Source organism: Corythoichthys intestinalis, chromosome 3 (genome assembly GCF_030265065.1).
Source record: "Corythoichthys intestinalis isolate RoL2023-P3 chromosome 3, ASM3026506v1, whole genome shotgun sequence".
NCBI lineage: Eukaryota > Metazoa > Chordata > Actinopteri > Syngnathiformes > Syngnathidae > Corythoichthys > Corythoichthys intestinalis.
This window is the reverse complement of record NC_080397.1, coordinates 51,447,989-51,468,297: the sequence shown is the minus strand read 5'-3', so window position 1 is coordinate 51,468,297 and position 20,309 is coordinate 51,447,989. Positions and strand designations below refer to the sequence as shown.

General features: G+C 39.1%; 1 protein-coding gene across 1 annotated transcript in view; it reads right to left on the bottom strand.

The window, feature by feature from the left end:
• LOC130913537 (proprotein convertase subtilisin/kexin type 5-like) overlaps positions 1–20,309 on the bottom strand; it is a 305,474-nt gene that overhangs the window by 262,376 nt on the left and 22,789 nt on the right. The window contains exon 2 of the mRNA XM_057832213.1: positions 12,677–12,781. Within this exon, the coding sequence (XP_057688196.1) occupies positions 12,677–12,781 (105 nt within the window). The remainder of the gene's footprint in view (positions 1–12,676; positions 12,782–20,309) is intronic.

The window sequence follows — 20,309 nt, the reverse complement described above, 5'->3', positions numbered from 1 at the left end:
AACCATAATTCAAAAAATGTTTGATGTGAATCCAACCACCAAGCAAGGACAAACACCCAGTCATGAGGCATTTCAAGCAGACTTACTTCATGACAGAACCAGAGCTCAACTTAGCTAAAGGCGTATCATTGAATTCATTGCCAAAAGCCTGCAGCCGTTTTCAGTGGTGGACAATTAGGGATTTAAAAGGCTAGTAAAGGCACTCAAGCCAAGGTAAAAAAAAAAAAAAATCATTGCACACTTACTTCAACAAAACACTAAGACCAACACTTTACTAAGAGGCAAAGATTAGTGTGAAAGAGCATTGAGCAGGCAGGCACAGAGTGTCTCACTCACTAGAAAAGTTGAACACCAGTTACTCAGACCTGTTTCTACCACAGCAGAGACACAACACAATGAGTAGGTAGCACATAAATAAGATTGGAACTAAATTGTTTTGTTTTGAATTAAAATAAAACACTGTCATCAATCCAACCTTCTTAAATACTCTCAGAACAATCTGGAACCAAGACCCCAACGTTAATATATCTGATGAACAATGGAACAACATGCTCAATCTTGTACATTCTTCATCAATATCAGCTAGTCATCGACTCTCACAGTGCAAGATTGTACACAGGAGTCACTTTACAAATGTTAGGTTGGCCAAAAATTTCTCTGGAAAATCAGATCTGTGTAACAGATGCAAACCTTCGCCAGCCAAACACATACAGTGGGGCAAATAAGTATTTAGTCAACCACCAATTGTGCAAGTTCTCCTACTTGAAAAGATTAGAGAGGCCTGTAATTGTCAACATGGGTAAACCTCAACAATGAGAGACGGAATGTGGGGGGGAAAAAAAACATAAAATAACATTGCTTGATTTTTAAAAAATTTATTTGCAAATCATGGTGGAAAATAAGTATTTGGTCAATACCAAAAGCTCATCTCAATACTTTGTTATGTACCCTCTGTTGGCAATAACAGAGGCCAAAAATTTTCTGTAACTCTTCACTCTTTGCCTGGTGTAAAGAAATCAACTGTGGGAGCAATTATTAGAAAATGGAAGCCATACAAGACCACTGATAATATCCCTCAATCTGGGGCTCCATGCAAGATCTCACCCCGTGGTCTGCGTCCTCAGCAACGAGCACTCCTGCAAGACTGCTTGGTGCTGAGGACGCAGCTGGGCAATGAACACCGAAAATGGCTCATTCTTGGCGGACAAACTGGCCAACATCGGGCGGATTGCCACACACCACGGTCGCCGGCCGATGAATGCAAGCACGCCCTGCTTCACTGGCCAACACCAAGCATTGTCACCCACAAAATACAAGCCACCTCCTTATTAACTCATTTGCTCCCAAAAACGTATGAATACGTTCTTTTTTTAATGGTTCCAGTGTCCCAAAGACGTATTTATACGTCTTTTACGTTTGTTTGGTTTTTTTTGTTTGTTTGTCTGTTTGTTTTTTCAAAAAAGACATCTCTGTGTCGTGATTCAATTTAGCTCCAAAGCACAAAGCTGAAAATTCATTTGAAAGCAATAAAACTGGCCACTGGAGGGCAGTAGCATATTTGGTAAGACCCGCAACCCAATTCAACGGCAACGAACGGCCTAGCCGCAAGGCCGGGCGCCAGCGGAAGATGACCGAAAGGATGCCAGGCGCTGGACGACCGAGCAGAACAACCGGGACCACTAGAGTAGCGGACGATGCCTTTGAGTTCGTGCTGCTTGCGAGCAGAGCAGAGCCCGCGGAGACTCAAAAAAATTCATCTTTATGAGACGGATGGCGATGAGGGAAAAGTTTAGCCGGCTGTCGTGGCCAGAACAGCGTCATCTTTCAGTTAGTTGTATGTAAATAAATTGTTACTTTGCTAAAAAGCTCTATTTGTCTTGTTTGTCTTATTTTGTAAAAGAAAAACATTATTCAGATGTTTGGGATGTAACTAAAGCAAAAAATAGCTGTGTATAAGCCAAAGTTCTGTTTGAAATGTATGCTCTCTGTTTTTTCATCAGAAATTGGAAAATTGCTCAAACTAAACTATTTTCTAATGCTGATTTCTAAAGAATGAAAAAAGATATGACCTAACTTTTTTTCTGCTGAAAGAAGAGTCTTTCTTTTGGTGGGTTCCATGTTATATAGCAATAGAACAGAATGATCTGTGGGCCTTGCAAAATCAGTCAAAATCCAGTAAAACGGCCGGGAGCGAAGGGCCTTGCTCCTGTGAAAATGGCTGGGAGTGAACGAGTTGAAATGTGTGCCATGATCCCATTATTTGACATAATATAAAACATGTAGCTTATTCACTTCCTCGTCCGTCCAATGTTCCCTCGATTGTCAGATTTCTTCGCGGTGAACAGGATCTTTTGGAAACCAAAAAGGGCTCACACCACTTTCCCTGGTGCTGCAACAAATGCCTGCAGCACATTGTGCTGGCGTGATGCGAAAAATAAACAAATTAATTCCGCAAAATGAGCTGAATCGTCCGATAGTATGGCTGTATAATGAAGATCTCATTCTCTGACGTCACATCCGCCTTCCTCAACACTAGACTCTAACCGGAAGTCACTCATTTTCATGGCGCGGTATTCAAAAAGTTGAATAAATATATCGATCGCTTCAACGCACATCCAAGCGGTTCATTTCATTCAGCAGCATAAAATACCACAGTAATATGAAATAAACATTCTTTCTGGTGTCATATGCATTTTAAAAGGATGGTGCAATCACGTCTACTGAATAGACATGTGCCGGTTACCGGTTTCACGGTTTACCGTGGTGTGAAAACGTCGCGGTTTCAAAACCACTAAAATTTTCCGTCAGACCGTAGTACGGTATTCGCCATTTTTCATGTGTCAAAAATCCAGCCAGAAGTGGTGTGGCGCGGCAGCGCTCACCCCCTCCCGTTTGTTGCTGCGTGTGAAAGTGATTATCGGCTAAACAGCCAGCGAACCCTAAACAAATACTCCAAACATAAGGCGTTCTTTTCTTCAATTTATTGAGCTCTCAAATCGTGGTAAGTGAAATATACAGAATGAATACATTTAAAACGTTGTACAATTGTATTTTTCCATGTGTGAGTAGCTAAACAGATTAGCACTATGAGTTCGCCAAAAACAAAACACATATTTTCCTTTGAAATTCGATATACAAACTAACTAAAAGCTTATAAAAGACGAATGTTAGCCTAGGCTTAGCTGGGAGAGCAACTTCGTCGAGTGTTACAGCCGCAGAGTGAGAAAACAAGCATGATTCTCTTGAATGAAGGGGGAAAAAAGGCATAGCATCAAAGATCGTTAATTGAGGAAAGATGATCTTGCCCTAAGCACAAATCCACGTTCGCTGGATCAAGGAGAGGTCTCACTCCCAATTATTATCATTATTTTTTTTTTATGATGAAACCTTTCCACAACAATATTTACATTTTAACTAACTTATACATTTTTAACTAACTTATTAACTTTTGAATTCTTTGTTCTTTCTAACACAAAGGCATGACATCATGTAGACTAGAGTTGACACAGTGGCTGAAAATGGCGAAACTTCACTTGAGCTTTTCAATCCTCAAAAAAAATTATGCAGTATAAATTTTTAAAAAATTTATTCAAAAGAGTTTTTACTTTTTTTATAGAAATAATTTTGTTCTTGCTCTAAACTTGAGCAACTTGAGCTGTGGCTGTGGGTATAGTCTACGTTATATTTTAATTTTATTTAAAATTTGCTTTTTTTTTATTGATAATTTATATATTTTAACAATACATTCATATTCCAATTTGCAACTATGTTCTAAAAAAAAAAATCCTGTTCAATGGAAAGAAGCTGTTTTTTTTTTTAAACCGATACATCTCAAAATAACACATTTTGGAGCTATAATTGCAATACCGTGATACCGTGAAACCGCGGTATTTTTGCTCACGGTTATCGTACCGTCAAAATCTCATACCGGCACATGCCTACTACTGAATAGGAATTATTTCTGTTGTTGCTTTTCAGAAGAGTGCCTTTGCACTTTCAACAAAGTTTTAGATAAACTTCCATTTTGAGGTTGACCTGCTGCAGACAAAAACCTTCCGCATTTTCCCAAAAGTATTGGATGGCGATGACACGCTTTGGTAGCCCTCCAATAAGAGTCGGCACTTAGAGCGCCTTGGATACGCCACGTTATCCCAATCCATACGCAAAGACAATATCATGCTCCGCTTCTGCCTGAGTATCAGTGCCCCTTTGTAGCCTTGCCAGGATGCAAGGCATAGGCTTTGGACACGCTCCATTCTGTTTAATTCACTACGGCAAAGGCTGTCTGCTGTGCCGGCTCACATCCCCTTCAATTTCATCGTCTTTAATTTGTTGAGGAGCTTGTGTGTATAGTCTCAAAAGGCCCTCGACCCCAAAACATCATATCACCATCTCCCAAACAGACTATACGATTGCAGGTGTTCTTCAGGGAAGTGGGGAAGAGTTCACATGAGTAGAACAAATAAGGATAAATTAATCCAATAGTGTTTTTGCTGTAGAGTTTAACCCATAACAACCTTTAGGTCACTTGCTATTAGTACGAACATGATTTCTGATGAGGATTCTTTTCACGTGTGATCATTTCATCCAGTTTGATTAAAAATGAAATTAAAGTACTTTGTATTCAGCACGTATGATCTGAGCAAGGAGGAAGTTTTGGAGGGGGGATTCAAGAGCAGCCCGCGTAGTAGCACGCTAGATGGCTGTCGGTCTCCTAGATGCAAACCCTCCGAGACGCATGTCCTCCGGCAACAAACAAACACCAATCAGAATTTCTTTTCTTTTTACCCTCCACAAACCAGTGTGTGCAAAGACTGTAAAAAGGGGGAGCCAAGAAGTAATGACCACAATCCTACAGAAATAAAATGACAATGCAGTAAATGCACAATACTTGTTAATTTAATATTTGATTAAAGGGGCAAACAACCCCTTTGTCATGTGCATCCTAGCAGAAAGAATCTTGTTTGAATAAATTGAAAAACAAAATTTTTACTTTTCTGATGTGAAATATTGGAGAAAAAGGTAAATAAAATCCAGTATTTCCGGTATTATTTTACCCAATCAAATGTGACTATGCCAGATTACCTGCCCTTACTCATGACTTCATCAATACTCATTATCACATGCCCCTGCGCTTGTCTGTTATAACTGACATCACAAAATGTCTGTGCTTAAAAGCAGTGCCATTTTGTGTGTTTAAACTTTGGATGCATCAATATGAAAATATTGGGCCAAAATGAATAGGAGAAAACAAGGTGAAAACCCATTTTTTGGTGCATCTCTAGTTTAAAAATGTTTTCTCCATCAGAGGTCTAAGAAATTCGCCATTTGCATACTTTAATACTTTCACATGAAGGTCATTTATAAGGGCGCTATCACACTAGTACAAGAGGACCAGGGTCCAGCTGGAGAGCTACCTCACAGCAAGAGTTGCAAATGACTCGTTAAAAAGGTTCAGCATTCACACTGCGCGAACCGAACTTTCCGAGTAGCTTCACGAAGACGAAAGGCGCACTCATTGATTGGACAAGTAGAACCGGATATACCTTTCACCTGGGAGAGGACAGAGCATAGAACAAATTGTCAAATTTTCCGACCGATCAGAAATTGTAACTTTGAGTTAAAAATAGCCGCGAATACAGCGATTACAAAGTAAACACTACAAACTTTCCTTAAATAAAGGACTACTTACGTTTGATCATGGATGGGCATGTAAAAAGCTCTCCTCATACACATTAGCTGCACATGTTAGCTGCACAACAACTGCAGCCGCCCTCCTCCACTGAGTCTCTCACTGTTAACGACTTCGCCGTGTAGTAAAGCATTATTTTGCCATATTAGTGTTGACCATTTGGCAGCTACACACTTCAACACACGCTCCTCCGACGTCGGCCGGTTTGTTAAGCGGTCATTGTCCAGCTGCTTCCCCGGCGAGCTCTCTTGTCCGTAGTAGCAGGGGAACAAGCTGTAAATTGCTCTCCGCCGGGTGGTTAGGGGTCCCAGTCGTCATGTGAAATAATCCGGGCTAGTTATGTGTGATTTTCCGCTTCGAAGACTTTGAAACATCACTCGGTTCGGGTTAGCATGTCGGCTAGCTGTCACGCCTCTTGGTTTGTTTACATTCTCTGAAGCCGGGGAAGGGAAATGACATAAGCCCAATTTAGGTGGCATAAAATATCGTTCAGGAGGTGCGACAGTAAAGGTGAAGTCGACAGTTTTGACCATTATGGAGTAATTTTGCCATGTAGTCTTGAATAAATGCATTTTTATCATTTCATATTCCATTTAGCACAAGACTGTTATTTGTCATGACCATGCCATTTATTTAGCTATTGGGGAAAAAATACTTGGATAAAAAGAATATCCTGTAAAAATATTGGAGTAGACAGACTGAAACAATGACATTTTGCGGCTCTCTTCGTCGTGTTTTCCTCGTTGTGAATAATTCCCCCTCGATGGGCTGCATACTAAATCAGATGAAATTGTGACTCCGCTGACGTCATCCACCTGTTGGGGCGGCTAACCGGCAGATTAAAAGACTAATTTCTCGTCATCTCCGCGTTGCTTAATTGTTGTATATAGTCGAATCATCTCAAAATATGATTCCAATTCACATAATAATCCTATTTAAGACTTTTTTTCTCCTGTCGTACGCACTTTAACGTACCATAGCATTATTATCACATTTTAATCTGTATTTCGTTTTTTAATACTTTTATTTTGCAATGATAATACAACCGTGCATATGTATGTGTCTTTTGTCCACTGACTGTTTTGTGAAGCAGAAATTTGTATGCATGTAAGTTCGTATTTAAAAATAAATAAATAAATAAATAAATCACTGTAGCACAGCATGGCAAGTTGCCACTTGGCCAGTGGCGGAGTCGCTCCCTCCCGACTCAATGCAGAGGGAACTGGAGTATACAAAAAAATGCATCGGGGAAAATTAAACCATGAATGTGACTCCAAGTCCCACAGGCGCGCAATCGCTCTAACCTTCGTGACTTTTTGGACTGTTTAATTGTCGCCACTTCCAGGGGAGCGACACTCACGAAATGGCCTCGGCCAGTCACTCTCACACGGTCCGTTCAGCAACAGCATGCAAAACACAATCAACACATTAGAACCCAATTCTGTGTCTCAAATGCAACTGCTTAGCGCAGCACAACAGCATTTGGCCAAGGCTAATCATCTCTCATCTTGCCATTGATTTTGAATGACGTCTGCGCTGTGCTTCCGCTTCTAACGATGCCCTGTGTGTACCGTCACAGCCAAGAACATCACAGCTCCACGCTGTGACGCTGCACATAAAGTAGCAATGTGCACCTTGCTCCGGTTGCATTGCACCTATGATTTCTGAGTGGGTGTTCGGTTGTTTGATCCAAAATACACTTCAAAATGAAGCGGACTATCTGAGAAAAAGAACTGTGATCCGTTTAAAACAGACCAAACAGTGCTAGTGTGCAAGCGCCAGTATTGTATTCTAGGTGTTGTCGGTCTCTTTAAACATACCTGAACATGTTTAAAACGTTTAAAACCCTCGATTTCAGCATTCACAACCATGAGCTAAAAGTATGTATGTTACTCTATAAGGCTATATTGAGTAACAGTAGAACATGGGATTTATCAATATGTGCCTTTCACACATTACAAAGTCATCCAAAATAGCTTTCAGCTCAACGGGGCTTCACACCAAGGAGCCGGCTTTCCACTTTTCCATGCCACACAGACTCATCACCTCTCCTTTGATACGACTTCTGAAGCTTGGCAGTTTTGTAGTTGACTTCTACCCCTTATTTAAATGTTGAACCCTTCATACAACAGGCAAATGACAGAAAAAATAAAAACAGAAGAGTGCGGTCCCCCGTGGGGTGTGATTTTCCAGTGCTGATTAAAATCCTTTACGCATTCCCTCTGTTCAACCTCTGATCTTACTTTCAAACCACGTTGGTTGACATTAGGGGTGTGACAAAATATCGAAATGGTGATATATCATGATACTTTGTATCCCAAAAGGTTATCGATATGCTCCGGCCAAGAATCGAGATATCGTTTTTAAAAAGGTGCCAAAAAATTTAAAAAAAAAAAAAAAAAGGAACCAAGAAGTTGTTATCAAAATCTTCCACCATAATACAACCCCTATCAAAAAGTATGGAATCACCAGTCTCGGACAAGCACTCACTCAGACATTTTATCATGTAGAACAAACTCAGATAAAAAGCTTGAAAAAATAATGAATTATTTCAAAAGTGCAACTCTTTGGCATCCAAAAACACTAAAAGAAATGAATAGAAAACATTGTGGTGGTCAGTAAATCTTACTTTTATAGAGCAAGTGCAGGGAAATATATATGGAATCAATCCATTCTGAGGAAAAAAATATGGAATCATGAGAAACAAACAAAGAAATAACCATCAAAACACATCTCTAGTATTTAGTAGCACCAACTCTGGCTTTTATGACAGCTTGCAGTCTCTGAAGCATAGACTTGATGAGTGATTAACAGTATTCTTCATCAATTTGGTGACATCTCTCTTTGATTGCAGTTGACAGAGCATCTTTGCAGGTCGGAGCCTTGCTGTGGACCTTTTTTTATTTTTATTTTTTTTTTATTTCCACCACAGATTTTCAATAGGGTTGAGATCTGGGCTATTTGCAGGCCATGACATTGACTGGATGAGTCTTTCTCCAAGGAATGCTTTAACAGTTTTAGCTCTGTGGCATGATACATTTCATCTTGGAAAATGACATATTTTCAATTGAAGGGATAAGAAAGCTGTCTAAAATTTCAATGTAAACTTGTGCATTTATTGAAGATTTAACCACAGCCACCTCCCCAGTGCCTGTGCCTGACATGCAGCCCCATATCATCAAAGACTGAGGGAATTTCGATGTCATCTTCAGGCAATCATCTTTGTAAATCTCACTGGAACGGCACCAAACAAAAGTTCCAGCATTATCACCTTGTCAAGAGTCAAGAATCTGCATTGGACAAGGTGGCAAGAGTCAAAAATCTGCATTGGACAAGGTGATGATGCGGAACTTTTGTTTGGTGCTGTTGCAGTGTGACCTTAAATGGCCCAAAATTACCTAATTGCCTGGCATTGACTGCCACTGACAGCCATAGACGTTCAATCCGTTTGAAGTGGGAGGGATGGGATTGAACCCTCCCAGTTCAAATGGATTGGACGTCTACAAGTGATAAACTAATTCCAATTCACACTCGAAGCTTGTTTTTCTCTTAATTAGTTGTTTGTAGATTATCCTAGAATGATTTCCCGATAATTGTTGTATCGTCAGATCATCGTTATCGTGAGCTTTGTATCGCAAATTGTATCGTGAGGTACCAAGAGGTTCCCACTCCTAGTTGACATAAACAACTCATAGACTTTGGTTAGCCAGGTCAACTTCAACGATCCAAAATTTTGTGTGTTCACCTTTTATACTTTTATACAGAACATAGTGGAACAGTGAAAAGGGGGTTTTAAAGTCTTTAATCAGTCAAGTTGTGTTACTTAGCTCAGCCATCAATTCCACAGTGATTAAATAAAGTTAAAAATTGGGCACGGCTCACCAGACTTGCTCTTTGACCTGACACACGGAGGCTACGTCACCATTGAGCTTGTGCCATAAAGCTGACTATTGCCGTGGCAACCCGAACGCAACACTTTGGATGTGCTGCAACAAGTTGATAGCAGCGTACCGCCCCGTCTGACTCATTTACAAACACAGCGAGGTATCATTAACAGCATGGGAGACTAGCTCTCGTGCTGATCCCGCAGATTAACCAGACATCACCCGCCTAACTCCTCGGCACGCCACCTTCCCTTTAATTTGGCTTAATCCAGCCCGCACAGTTGCAACCTTCCTCACTTGAAATGAACAGAACACCACAACATGTCCCACAAAGTCCTGTTAATGCCATGTTGGATCACAAAGTGTTTTAATAGCTACGTGAAAAGCCCCTCTTTAAATAATCCTAAATGACAAAATATTGGCTACAGAAGTTATTTTGTTCAGCTTTAATTTTTTTATTGATCGCAACTGTGGCATTACATCACTATTCTAAGATGCATAATTTAGTGAAAGGTTTTTTTACATATCAGGTAAAGTGTTTTTAAAGCAGAAATGTGAAGTAATTTCATAACATGCCAAATAGGGTCAAAATTAAAGTAATTAAACATTGTCCAACAAATAAAGCATGAAAAAAATAATTTATATGTTGTATATTTGACAAAATAATTGCGCTTCCGAAGTTCGAGCCTGAAAGGGGACGAACCCGGAAGTGATACGTCACACCGAGAACAGCGATGGCAGCGCTCCATACATACGGCCGCCATACAAAGCCCTTCAAACAATGATTCAAACAGCGATATAAGCGATTGAAGAGTTGGAGGAAGAAGAGGAGGTTGGAATTTCATGTTGGACCTAACATGTATTAGCCAGATGCTAATCAGGATGCAAACCATGTGCCTAGACTACCTGACACGGAATGGAGACAAGACCCATCGAGATTACAAGATTGGTAAGATATAAGCTGTTATTATTTTCATGATTTGAAGATGCAGGCATTTGCACATAATTTTATGTTTTTGTCTATCTGATGACATTGTTTAAAAAAATAATAATCAGACTTCATGTTCATTTTGCCAGATCCGGCAGCTCTCGTGCATATAAAATAATAATATAAAAACGTTGAGGGGGGAAGAAGGAGATGAGTTGTTGATGGCTTTCTCCACTTTATTGTGGCAACAATAAGAAAACAAAATAATAGCGGACTGCCGCCACATTCGACCGCGAAGTTTTGCTTCTCGCTCATCTTCCTCTCGCCTCCTACTACTCACAGCTCTCCAGTCCCAGCGTCTCTTAAACGGATCGTGCATCGTGTCTTGTTATGAGCTTTTTGTTGAAAAAGGTATCGAACACACGACGTGCTGACAACTTTGTTTCTTTATTAATACATGGAGCTAACAGTACGAACACAGCTTGGGGCTCTCGGCAGGAAGTGGCGTCTAATGGCGTGAGGAAATGTTTTTTCACACAAGCGAACAGATTACAAAGCACCACTTCAGAAAAGTGATCGCCTGGCTTTGTTCCTTCGCCGCCTTACCGGAGTGTGTTGGCCCCCCACTCATTTGTCACGGTAAGCGATTTTCAATGCTAAGGGACATTTCGTTTTGCTGTAGCGGTAACGCGGGGATTCTGGGGTTGACAAACTCAAATCTAGCGTCATCGTTGACATTTGTTGATACTTGTTTGCTTGCTCTTGTGGGATTGTAATCAATAAATCTCATTTATTCTGCATTTTCTAATCAATAAACATTGTCTATTTTGCAAAAGTGTGCCTGTTACTGATTCACCGCGAACCTGGAAATTTCGGAAAACACCTGGGGAGGGCTGGGACCAAAGTAATAAAGGCTACTATCAATACCACACTTCGCCACCAGGAACTCAAATCCTGCAGTGCCAGATGTGTCCCCCTGCTTAAGTCAGTACACCTCCAGGCCCATCTGAAGATTGCTAGGGGGCATTTGGATGATCCAGAAGAGGACTGGGAGAATGTCATATAGTCAGATGAAACAAAAAATTGAACTTTTTGGTAGAAACACAACTTCTCGTGTTTGACGGTGAAAGAATGCTGAATTGTATCCATACCTACTATGAAGCATGGGGGTGGAAACATCATGCTTTACCACATGTTTTCTGCAAAGGGAAAAAAGTATAAAAAAGGAAAAAGGAAAGTATAAATGGGGCCATGATTGTGAGATTTTGAATGAAAACCTCCTTCCATCAGCAAGGGCATTGAAGATGAAACGTGGCTGAGTCTTTCAGCATGACAATGACCCCAAACATATTGCCGGGGAAACAAAGAGTGGCTTCATAAGAAGCATTTCAAGGTCCTGGAATGGCCTAGCTGGCCTCCAGATCTCAACCATAGATGAAATCCTTGGGGGGAGTTGAAAGTCCGTGTTGCCCAACGACAGCCCCAAAACATCACTGCTCTAGAGGAGATCTGCATGGAGGAATGGGCCAAAATACCAGCAACAGTGTGTGAAAAGCTTGTGAACAGTTACAGAAAACGTTGAGCCACCGTTATTGCCAACAAAGGGTACATAACAAAGTATTTAGATGAACTTTTGGTATTGACCAAATACTTATTTTCCACCATGATTTGCAAATAAATTCTTTAAAAATCAAACAGTGTTATTTTTTGTTTTTCTTTTCCACATTCTGTCTCTCATGGTTGAGGTTTACCCATGATGACAATTGTAGGCCTCTCTAATATTTTCAAGTGGGAGAATGCGCACAATTAGTGGCTGATTAAATACTTATTTGCCCCACTGTACTTATGAACCATGTAATTTACAAATAAATTCTTTAATTCTCTGAAATTTTTTTAGAATATGTCTCTGAGTGGAAATGCATCTATGATACTATGATACACAAATTTTGCTCCTCACTGTATATATGTATATAGTTAAACTAACATTGTTTTCTGCTTTTTGAATTCATTTTTATTCATCCATATTTTGTTTTTTTTACTCATCTCACAAAAAACAATCAATTGCAATATGCCGTATTAGATCTTATCGCAATACGCTTAAAGCCACAATACCCAGCACGACATAGCACTTCTCTCATCAGCATAAAGATCAAAGAAAGACAATGTGCTTACCTTGGGCTCCATGGAGATGAAACTGTGGCGACCGCGACTGGACAGCGTGGACCTCTTAATGGTCCGACTGTGGAAGAAGTGGTAGTGGTCTTTCAAATCACCTATCTGTAAAAGCACAAAGTAATTCTTTGTTATTATTACTGCTGATGGAGGAGGCAACCAGTTTCAAGTGAAATTAGTTTAAACCATAGGCGGAGTTTGGCTTTTGGGGCACGGAGGCACAACATGTTGATGACCCCGAAACGCAGTGTCAGCAATAAAATTAACTTACAAGAATATTTATCATAATAAGTTGACAATGAGCGTTTTTTTCCCATCATTCTGGAGGGGAATTCTAAATCAGGCTGCTTAGGCAATACTTTTTGCCAAGATTGTCATCCATTGAATATGGTACGCCAGTTGGTGTCATGCCAATGTAGTTACCCCAGTCAAAAATTGTATCCCCTGGGCGGAGCCATATGGAGGTGGATTTGTGTCTTTATTATTCAACCCAAAAAAATGTCGCTTCAATTTAAAAAAATGTGTTTGGATGCAAAGATAAACTTGAAACTAAAAAAACTCAACAAAAAAATGCATGTGAAAGCTATTTTTCTTTCTTTGTTGTTGTTTTTTTCATCGAAGTCAAGTTTTTTTTTTTTTTTTTTGACTGAAACAACTTTTTTAATTGAAGTAATGTTGATTTGTTTTTGGGCCACATTTTGGCCAGGACATTTTTGTTTTTATTATTCAATCAAAAATTTGTTGCTTCAAAAAATATATACATTTTCAAAAAGAAAATCACTTCAATCATAAAAATAAAAATTTCAATCATAGAATAAGTTTTTGAATGTGAAAAAATATTTGAGATTGAAAAATTTGCATTTGAACACTTAATTTTTCATTGACAAAGTTTTGTTTGATTGAAGCAATCCTTTTTGTGTTTGGACCATATTTTGATTAGGACATTTGTGTCTAAATCATTCAATCCCAAAAAAAGTTGCTTCAATCAAAAAAAAAATATTTTCGATCAAAGAAAAAAAAATTTTTTTTAAATATTTTTGGGTAATTTTTTGGGGGGGAGGAATTATATGCAAAGCAAATGACCGTCTAAGGTGTTCGAAAAATAATTTCGACCAATTATAAAAATATATTTTTTTGTTCATTTCATTCATTTTTGTTGCAGTTTTATTGCTTTACAACTTTTATATATATAGGAAAGTCAATTACATGCAATGACACTTTTCGGGATACCAAAGGGGGCCTGGCCCCCCTGGCACCCCCTTAAAATCCGCTTATGGTTTAAACCTGAAATAAAAATTAAAAAAAAAAAAAAAAAAAAAAGGTGGAGAAATACTGACAATTGTAAGAGTGAGTGTAATCTACGAGGAATAAATAATTCCTGCAATACAAATATGCAAACACACACGCACACAATTGGTGCCACAATTGAATTATTGCCGTTTTTGGTTTGGGAACTGTGTAAATGGGCGTAGTTTACATTTTTTAATATTCTTTTGTAGGTTATATGAACACATAATTTTCCTCATATCACACAACACATTTTCCACATAATTTTTTATGAATCCATTAGATGACGGGACACTACTTGAGTAAATGTTAAATTCTACGTAGGCATATACAATAATTTAAATAGAGACCACAAGTAGGAGGACATTAAGCGGAGGACATCTGCTTAGTAGGCGATTAGTTTTAATAATTGATAAAGACCACATAATCCCTCACATGATCAGAGCGTCATGGCTGCAAAAGCTCTCGTGGTGCGTCACGGATCCATGACCAGTCCCGCACAGTCCACTAGATCAGCTTTCGGCTCAAACACCTAACAAGGTTTTGCATCAGCTATGAGTTTACACTACACTTAGTTTTCAAAATCCATGGCTACTAATGTAAATGGAAATCATAAATGAGAGTCCAAGAAAATTGCCAAAATTCAGATATCACTGAACTTGGCGCATTATGCGTGGTAGGTAAAGTCGTGCAAATGACTCACCAATTACTGTCCACCTCTAGTGCTAAATAGTGAGTGACAAGTGAGTAGCTACTTGTAATCCAGATTTTATGGGAATAAAATGAAGGCAGGGTAAAACCTGTAAACGTAATGTCACTGGCACACGTAAGCAGAGCGTCACCAAGCCGCTGAATTAGGCTAGTCAATTATTGCAGGGGATATTATCATCTGGCGCATAAAGCATATTGAGAAAACACAGACAAGACTGAAAAAGCACTTTCTGCTATTGCACTCCTCTTTAAAAGAAACCGCTGTATTTAAAGCCAAAACAACTGTTGTGTTTGATAGAACAACATGACTATATGCTGCCATAGCAGATTCATGGCGCATTAAGCCTCCAAACTATTTTTAATTTGTCCGTTTTACCCTGGAAACCCCCGTTTACAGACGTCGCGCAACCGCTTTTGTTTCAACCCAGCCATAAAACGAAGATAATTAGTTATATTTATCATTCAAAATGTCTGTCATTTTTAGCTTAGAATCATTAATTGATGTCTAATATTTCGTTTAAAAAAAAAAAAAAAAAAAATGACTTTAAAAAATTATTCACTCGGATATTTTAAACTTTTAAACAAATGACGTCACAATGAAAAAAATGGCGTCTGTAAAAAGGTCACAGATATCTGCCTCATAACTATTGCTTAATTTTATTTTTTTTGTTACTGTCGCATTTTCTCCGATATGTTAGATGATAATCGATCTAAACAAAGAAAAATTGAAAAAAACGTTTAAAAGGGTAAATATATGAAAAAGAACATCTCTACCACTCCTTGATGTCTGTGATTTCTGCATTGCGACCCTTGTTATATTACCATGTTTCACCCATAAAATCCCCCAAAAATCCAGCTGTGCCCATTCACAACTGTGGCTTGACACTCAGTGATACATGCAATATGGAGTTTTTGGATCGAAACAAGATAAGTACGCAATAATATCTCGTTAAAGTTATGGCGTCTGTAATTCTGCTCTTGTGTGTTCTCACCTCCAAATAGGATTTTGCTGTTTAGAATTATTTTTTATTTATTTATTTTTTTAAATGCCCTCCTGTTCAATTTTTTTCTTTCCCCAGAAAATGGAGATTTCAAGCTTTCCAATGATATATCACACATGCATATCGGACAATTTTGAAATTTGGCCAAATTGGGGGTCTTCAAGTCACCTGAGTGTTTTCCGCCATATACATTGTTACCTCAACATACCGTACGAACACTTCTGTACATTATATATTCATATTACAAAATGTTTTTCAATGCCCTTTTTTTCTTCATATTACAGAGAAATATTCAAAACACAAAACAGACTACGTACTTTAAAACGTACCTATGTACTTCCTCCTTTTAAAAGTCGCGCCGCAAGATCCTGCTGCCCTATTGGTCAGAATCTTTCCCACCATGCTTCGAATTGTTTATTTCCACCAAAACCACACGTGTAAGGATCGATACAGACAGATTTTGAATTGATGAGAATTGTGTGACGTAATATCGTGACATATATATCACAATCATTTTTTTTAACACACCACCACATCAAAGCAGTAACACATAATTTGAACAGCGTGACAATCCTTTCATCCAATAGGAACCAGTTTTATGGTGAGACGGAGACTTCTACTCCACTGGATTAAGGAAAGGGAAATTGCTGGAGACACAATCAGCGAGACTGTAGTCTGCACAAAACCGAAGTCATTTTCGATGATCTCGTGAAAGAAGAGGACATCGCTTCACTTAAAAGGTAAAGGTTTTTTTTCTTCCTTTTTCTTTGCATTATGTTCTAATATCTACTCCATTACAGGTATTAACGGTTAGGTTAGGTTAGGTTAGGTTAGGTTAGGTTAGGTTAGGTTAGGTTAGGTTAGGTTAGGTTAGGTTAGGTTAGGTTAGGTTAGGTTAGGTTAGGTTAGGTTAGGTTAGGTTAGGTTAGGTTAGGTTAGGTTAGGTTAGGTATTTGGCTCTTGTTTTATTCTGTTTTTACAAAAAAAAATCATGTCAGCATTAGTCCTCCTCCAATCCAAGGGGCATTAGAGGTCATGCGCCTAAACTGACAGCCGACAATACAATAAAAAGAAGACTAACTAAACAGGCAATTAAGTTATCATTGCTAGGGAAATTATGGTGAATGGGCAGAGTGGGACCAATCACATGCAGTATTACATACTCTTTGAAGAGTATTCTACGTTGGGACATTCGCAAGAATTAACACAGGGATTTAGCTGCCCTGAACTAAGCACAGGAGCCAAGCTCACTTTTAACACATTTTCTTTAGACCGCACTCACTGATGCCATGCATTCAACACCAATTGAAAATGGTGGTGTCAGCTGACCCATAAGTCCTTGTGCCTGCGAATCACACCAATAGGAGCGCCGCATTGCCACACTATTCCGGCGTCAGCAGTACCTCTTGTGACGCTACAATATTGTCAAATCAGGAAATGTTTATTTTGCTTTAACCTTAGGCTGAAGTAATTGAAACTGAGTATTTATTTTACATTATTAAACGACATGCTTTTTCAGTTTTGGAACGATCTGCACTTTTTATTTTAGCCAATATAAAAGTATATTGTATGTGGGAGTGTATAACATTGAAAATGGTAAAGTATCTTAGAGGTCGACCGATATGGGATTTTTAAATGCCGATACCGAAATATAAAAAAAAAATTCCAGCTGATTGCCAATATCCAAAACCGATTTTGTAAGCAGATATTTAACCAATATATTTTTTTAAAGCACGTAAATTATGAAAGGCATTTTATTTTTTGAAATTGCTTCCACAGTTTATATTTACAATGATGACCTGACTTAAAGGGTTAATTTGGTCTAGTGCTACTAATATAACGAACACAGCACTTATTATGATTAAACACACTCTGCAAGAAAAGTACATTATTTTCAAATAAATAAACCTTACAGGACGTCACGAGGAGATGTAAAAAAGTGACAGCTTAAGAGGAGGCTCCCCATGCTACACTAACACTACCAGTTACATTTAGAGCAGAGTCACGGAACCGCGGACCTCGGTCCGGTTCCAGACCCCCAAGCCGTCTGGATCGGATCTCAAGCTGTCGCGACTAATACACGTTGCAACAATCAAAATCATTTTGGTCTGCGGGTTTGCAAAACGGAGGTGGGCAACAAACAAAAACCTTAGCGTGAGCCAGCCAATAGGAGTGAAGCATTTGAAAATTATTTTTAGAACAGCATGTCTCAGGGGCAGTTTGCATGGCGACTCTGCGACACAAAGACGCAATGACTGAGTAGCGGACTTGCCTCGCGTGCATATGGTGTCGGCGAAGACGGAAGGCGAAAACGAAAAATTCTAAATCCTGCCTCCAAAGTGGAAGAATCCGATTGCCGGGAATTGAGGGGGGATTACTCGGCATGCATATTAAAGGTTACCGTGGCGCAAGACCGCGACGTTAACGTCAGCACTCCCACACGTCACATTGGGCATGCGCAGCGGTGCTACTAAACATTAAAAACAGCAAATATGGCAAAATGTCGGCTTCAATTTACTGTTTTAATAATATTTTTAGATTAAATATGTTGAATGTCACTTTTTGTGACTGTTTAACAAAAGAAAAATGCCATTGCTTCGAGTCGACGGGCACATTTTTTTCCTGGCTGAGGGAGCTTGGTGGGGTCAAAGTGCATCATTCTCTGTCGCCCTGTAAATCTGCACCACCCCCTAGGGCCTGGCATGAATACTACATCATTTTCATGCGGAATTGCGACATTGTTCAAATGGAGACGCAAATGCAGATTTGAAATTTTTCGTATTCTCGGAGAGTCATCATGTAAACGGCCCCTCACACTCGCTTTCCAGACTCCGCAGAGTGACAGCCAAATACTGAGCCGAATGAAGTTGGAGGAAGAGGCGAAAAAGGTACGGCAAATGGCGTGCTCAAAACTACGCAAGATTGATGCAGAAAACAGTGTTTAAGGAGGAGTGGACCAACACATTTTTGTTCATTTTACCTGGCAGCAGCACAAGACCGCTATGGCTCATCTGTTCAGAGACGGTAGCGCTTGTAAAGAGCAGCAATTTGAAAAGGCACTATGAGATGAAGCACGCAGTTTTTTCGCAAAGTTTCCCTATGAACTCTGCCATCCGTTCTCAAAAATAGCGGAATTAAGGGTTCAATATGATCGCACCTCAATGCTCATGGTTCATTCATTGACTGCACAGCAACGCGCAAATGAATGCTCCCTCAGAATAGCGTGGATATTGGGTCAAAACAAAAAGTCTTTCAGTGAAGCACCGATTGTCAAAGATTGTATGAGTGCAGTTGCTGAAACTTTGCTTCATGTAAATCAAAAAGAAGAGGTCTGTCAAAAAATAAAGCAAGTCCCCCTGTCAGCATCCACAATTTTAAAAAAAAAAAAGTCTCGAACATGATCTTATGTTGCTATTTAATGATTCAATTAAATCACTTTTTAGTTTTATGCACCTTTTATATATCATTTACAATTTTGAATGTTGTAATTACCAGCATGGCCACGTAAAGATACGTTTGTATTTTTGGGAAAAAAAAGAAGAATTAAAAATATTTCCGGACCCGAGATTGTTGTAATTTTTTAATTTCGGACCCAGAGGATTTTTAATTCATGACCCCTGATTTAGAGTGTACGTATCACTCAGTAAACACCTTAAAAGGCTAAAGCAACATTGCATATTCTCTCATACAAGATAAAAAACTTCAATATTTACAAAATAGGCAAGCCTGAAGCTTCCTATAGCAGCCTGCCTTCAAGCTGCTGCAGGGTCCTTCCGGGGCCCAACCATAAGTCAGCGGCTGTCACAGTTACCCACACAGATGCCTGATCAAAATCCTTTTTTAAAATCATCTTATTTTTGTTAATCGGCCAAAATCCATATATCGGCTGACAGCTAATCTTATTTTGTATAACAAAAGGTACCAAGGTTGCCAGCTGCGAGTGCTACTTGACTAACTCAGTCGATCCCTACAAAAAAAGGTGCGTTGTCTATTCATGCACATAAACTGAATTAATGTTAGAACCATAAAAACACGAAACAAGTTTGATGTTTTCTTCTATTTATTTTGCACTTTGATAAGTGCTGCTTTTCACTTTTAACCAATAAAACAAACTTTAAACTTTCAAACTGTAAAAAAAAAAAAAAAAAAATCCCTTTTGTTTTTCCTGTTGTACCTAACCCGTACCGAACTGTGGCCCCCATACCGAGGTGTGTACTGAACTGTGACCCCTATACCGAAAAATTGTGAGTTTTCACTGCATTTTAGTGCAATTTTCATGATTGTGGAAGTTTGATTTTTGAACATTAATTTTCGATGTCTAGATTTCAACAAATAAGGTTGAACCTAAACTTGCTGCTCACTTCTGGAACTTTGTGTCCCCAAACTACAAAAAAAAGTCAAGCGGTGGCTCTTATTCAAATTCTCTAATAATAGCTTCAAGTGGAAGCCATTTTTAGCTGTTTATCTCTCAAAGTGTTTCTGCTCTTACACACAGCAGGAAAGCCTGACTCTTTGCTTAGTTGGAACCATGTCACAACCATCACCACTGGGAAGTCAACCACGCGCTGTCATGCTGATACTGGATTATGCACCACTTTGATCATAATGCTGTAATTGCAAAAAAGATGATACAA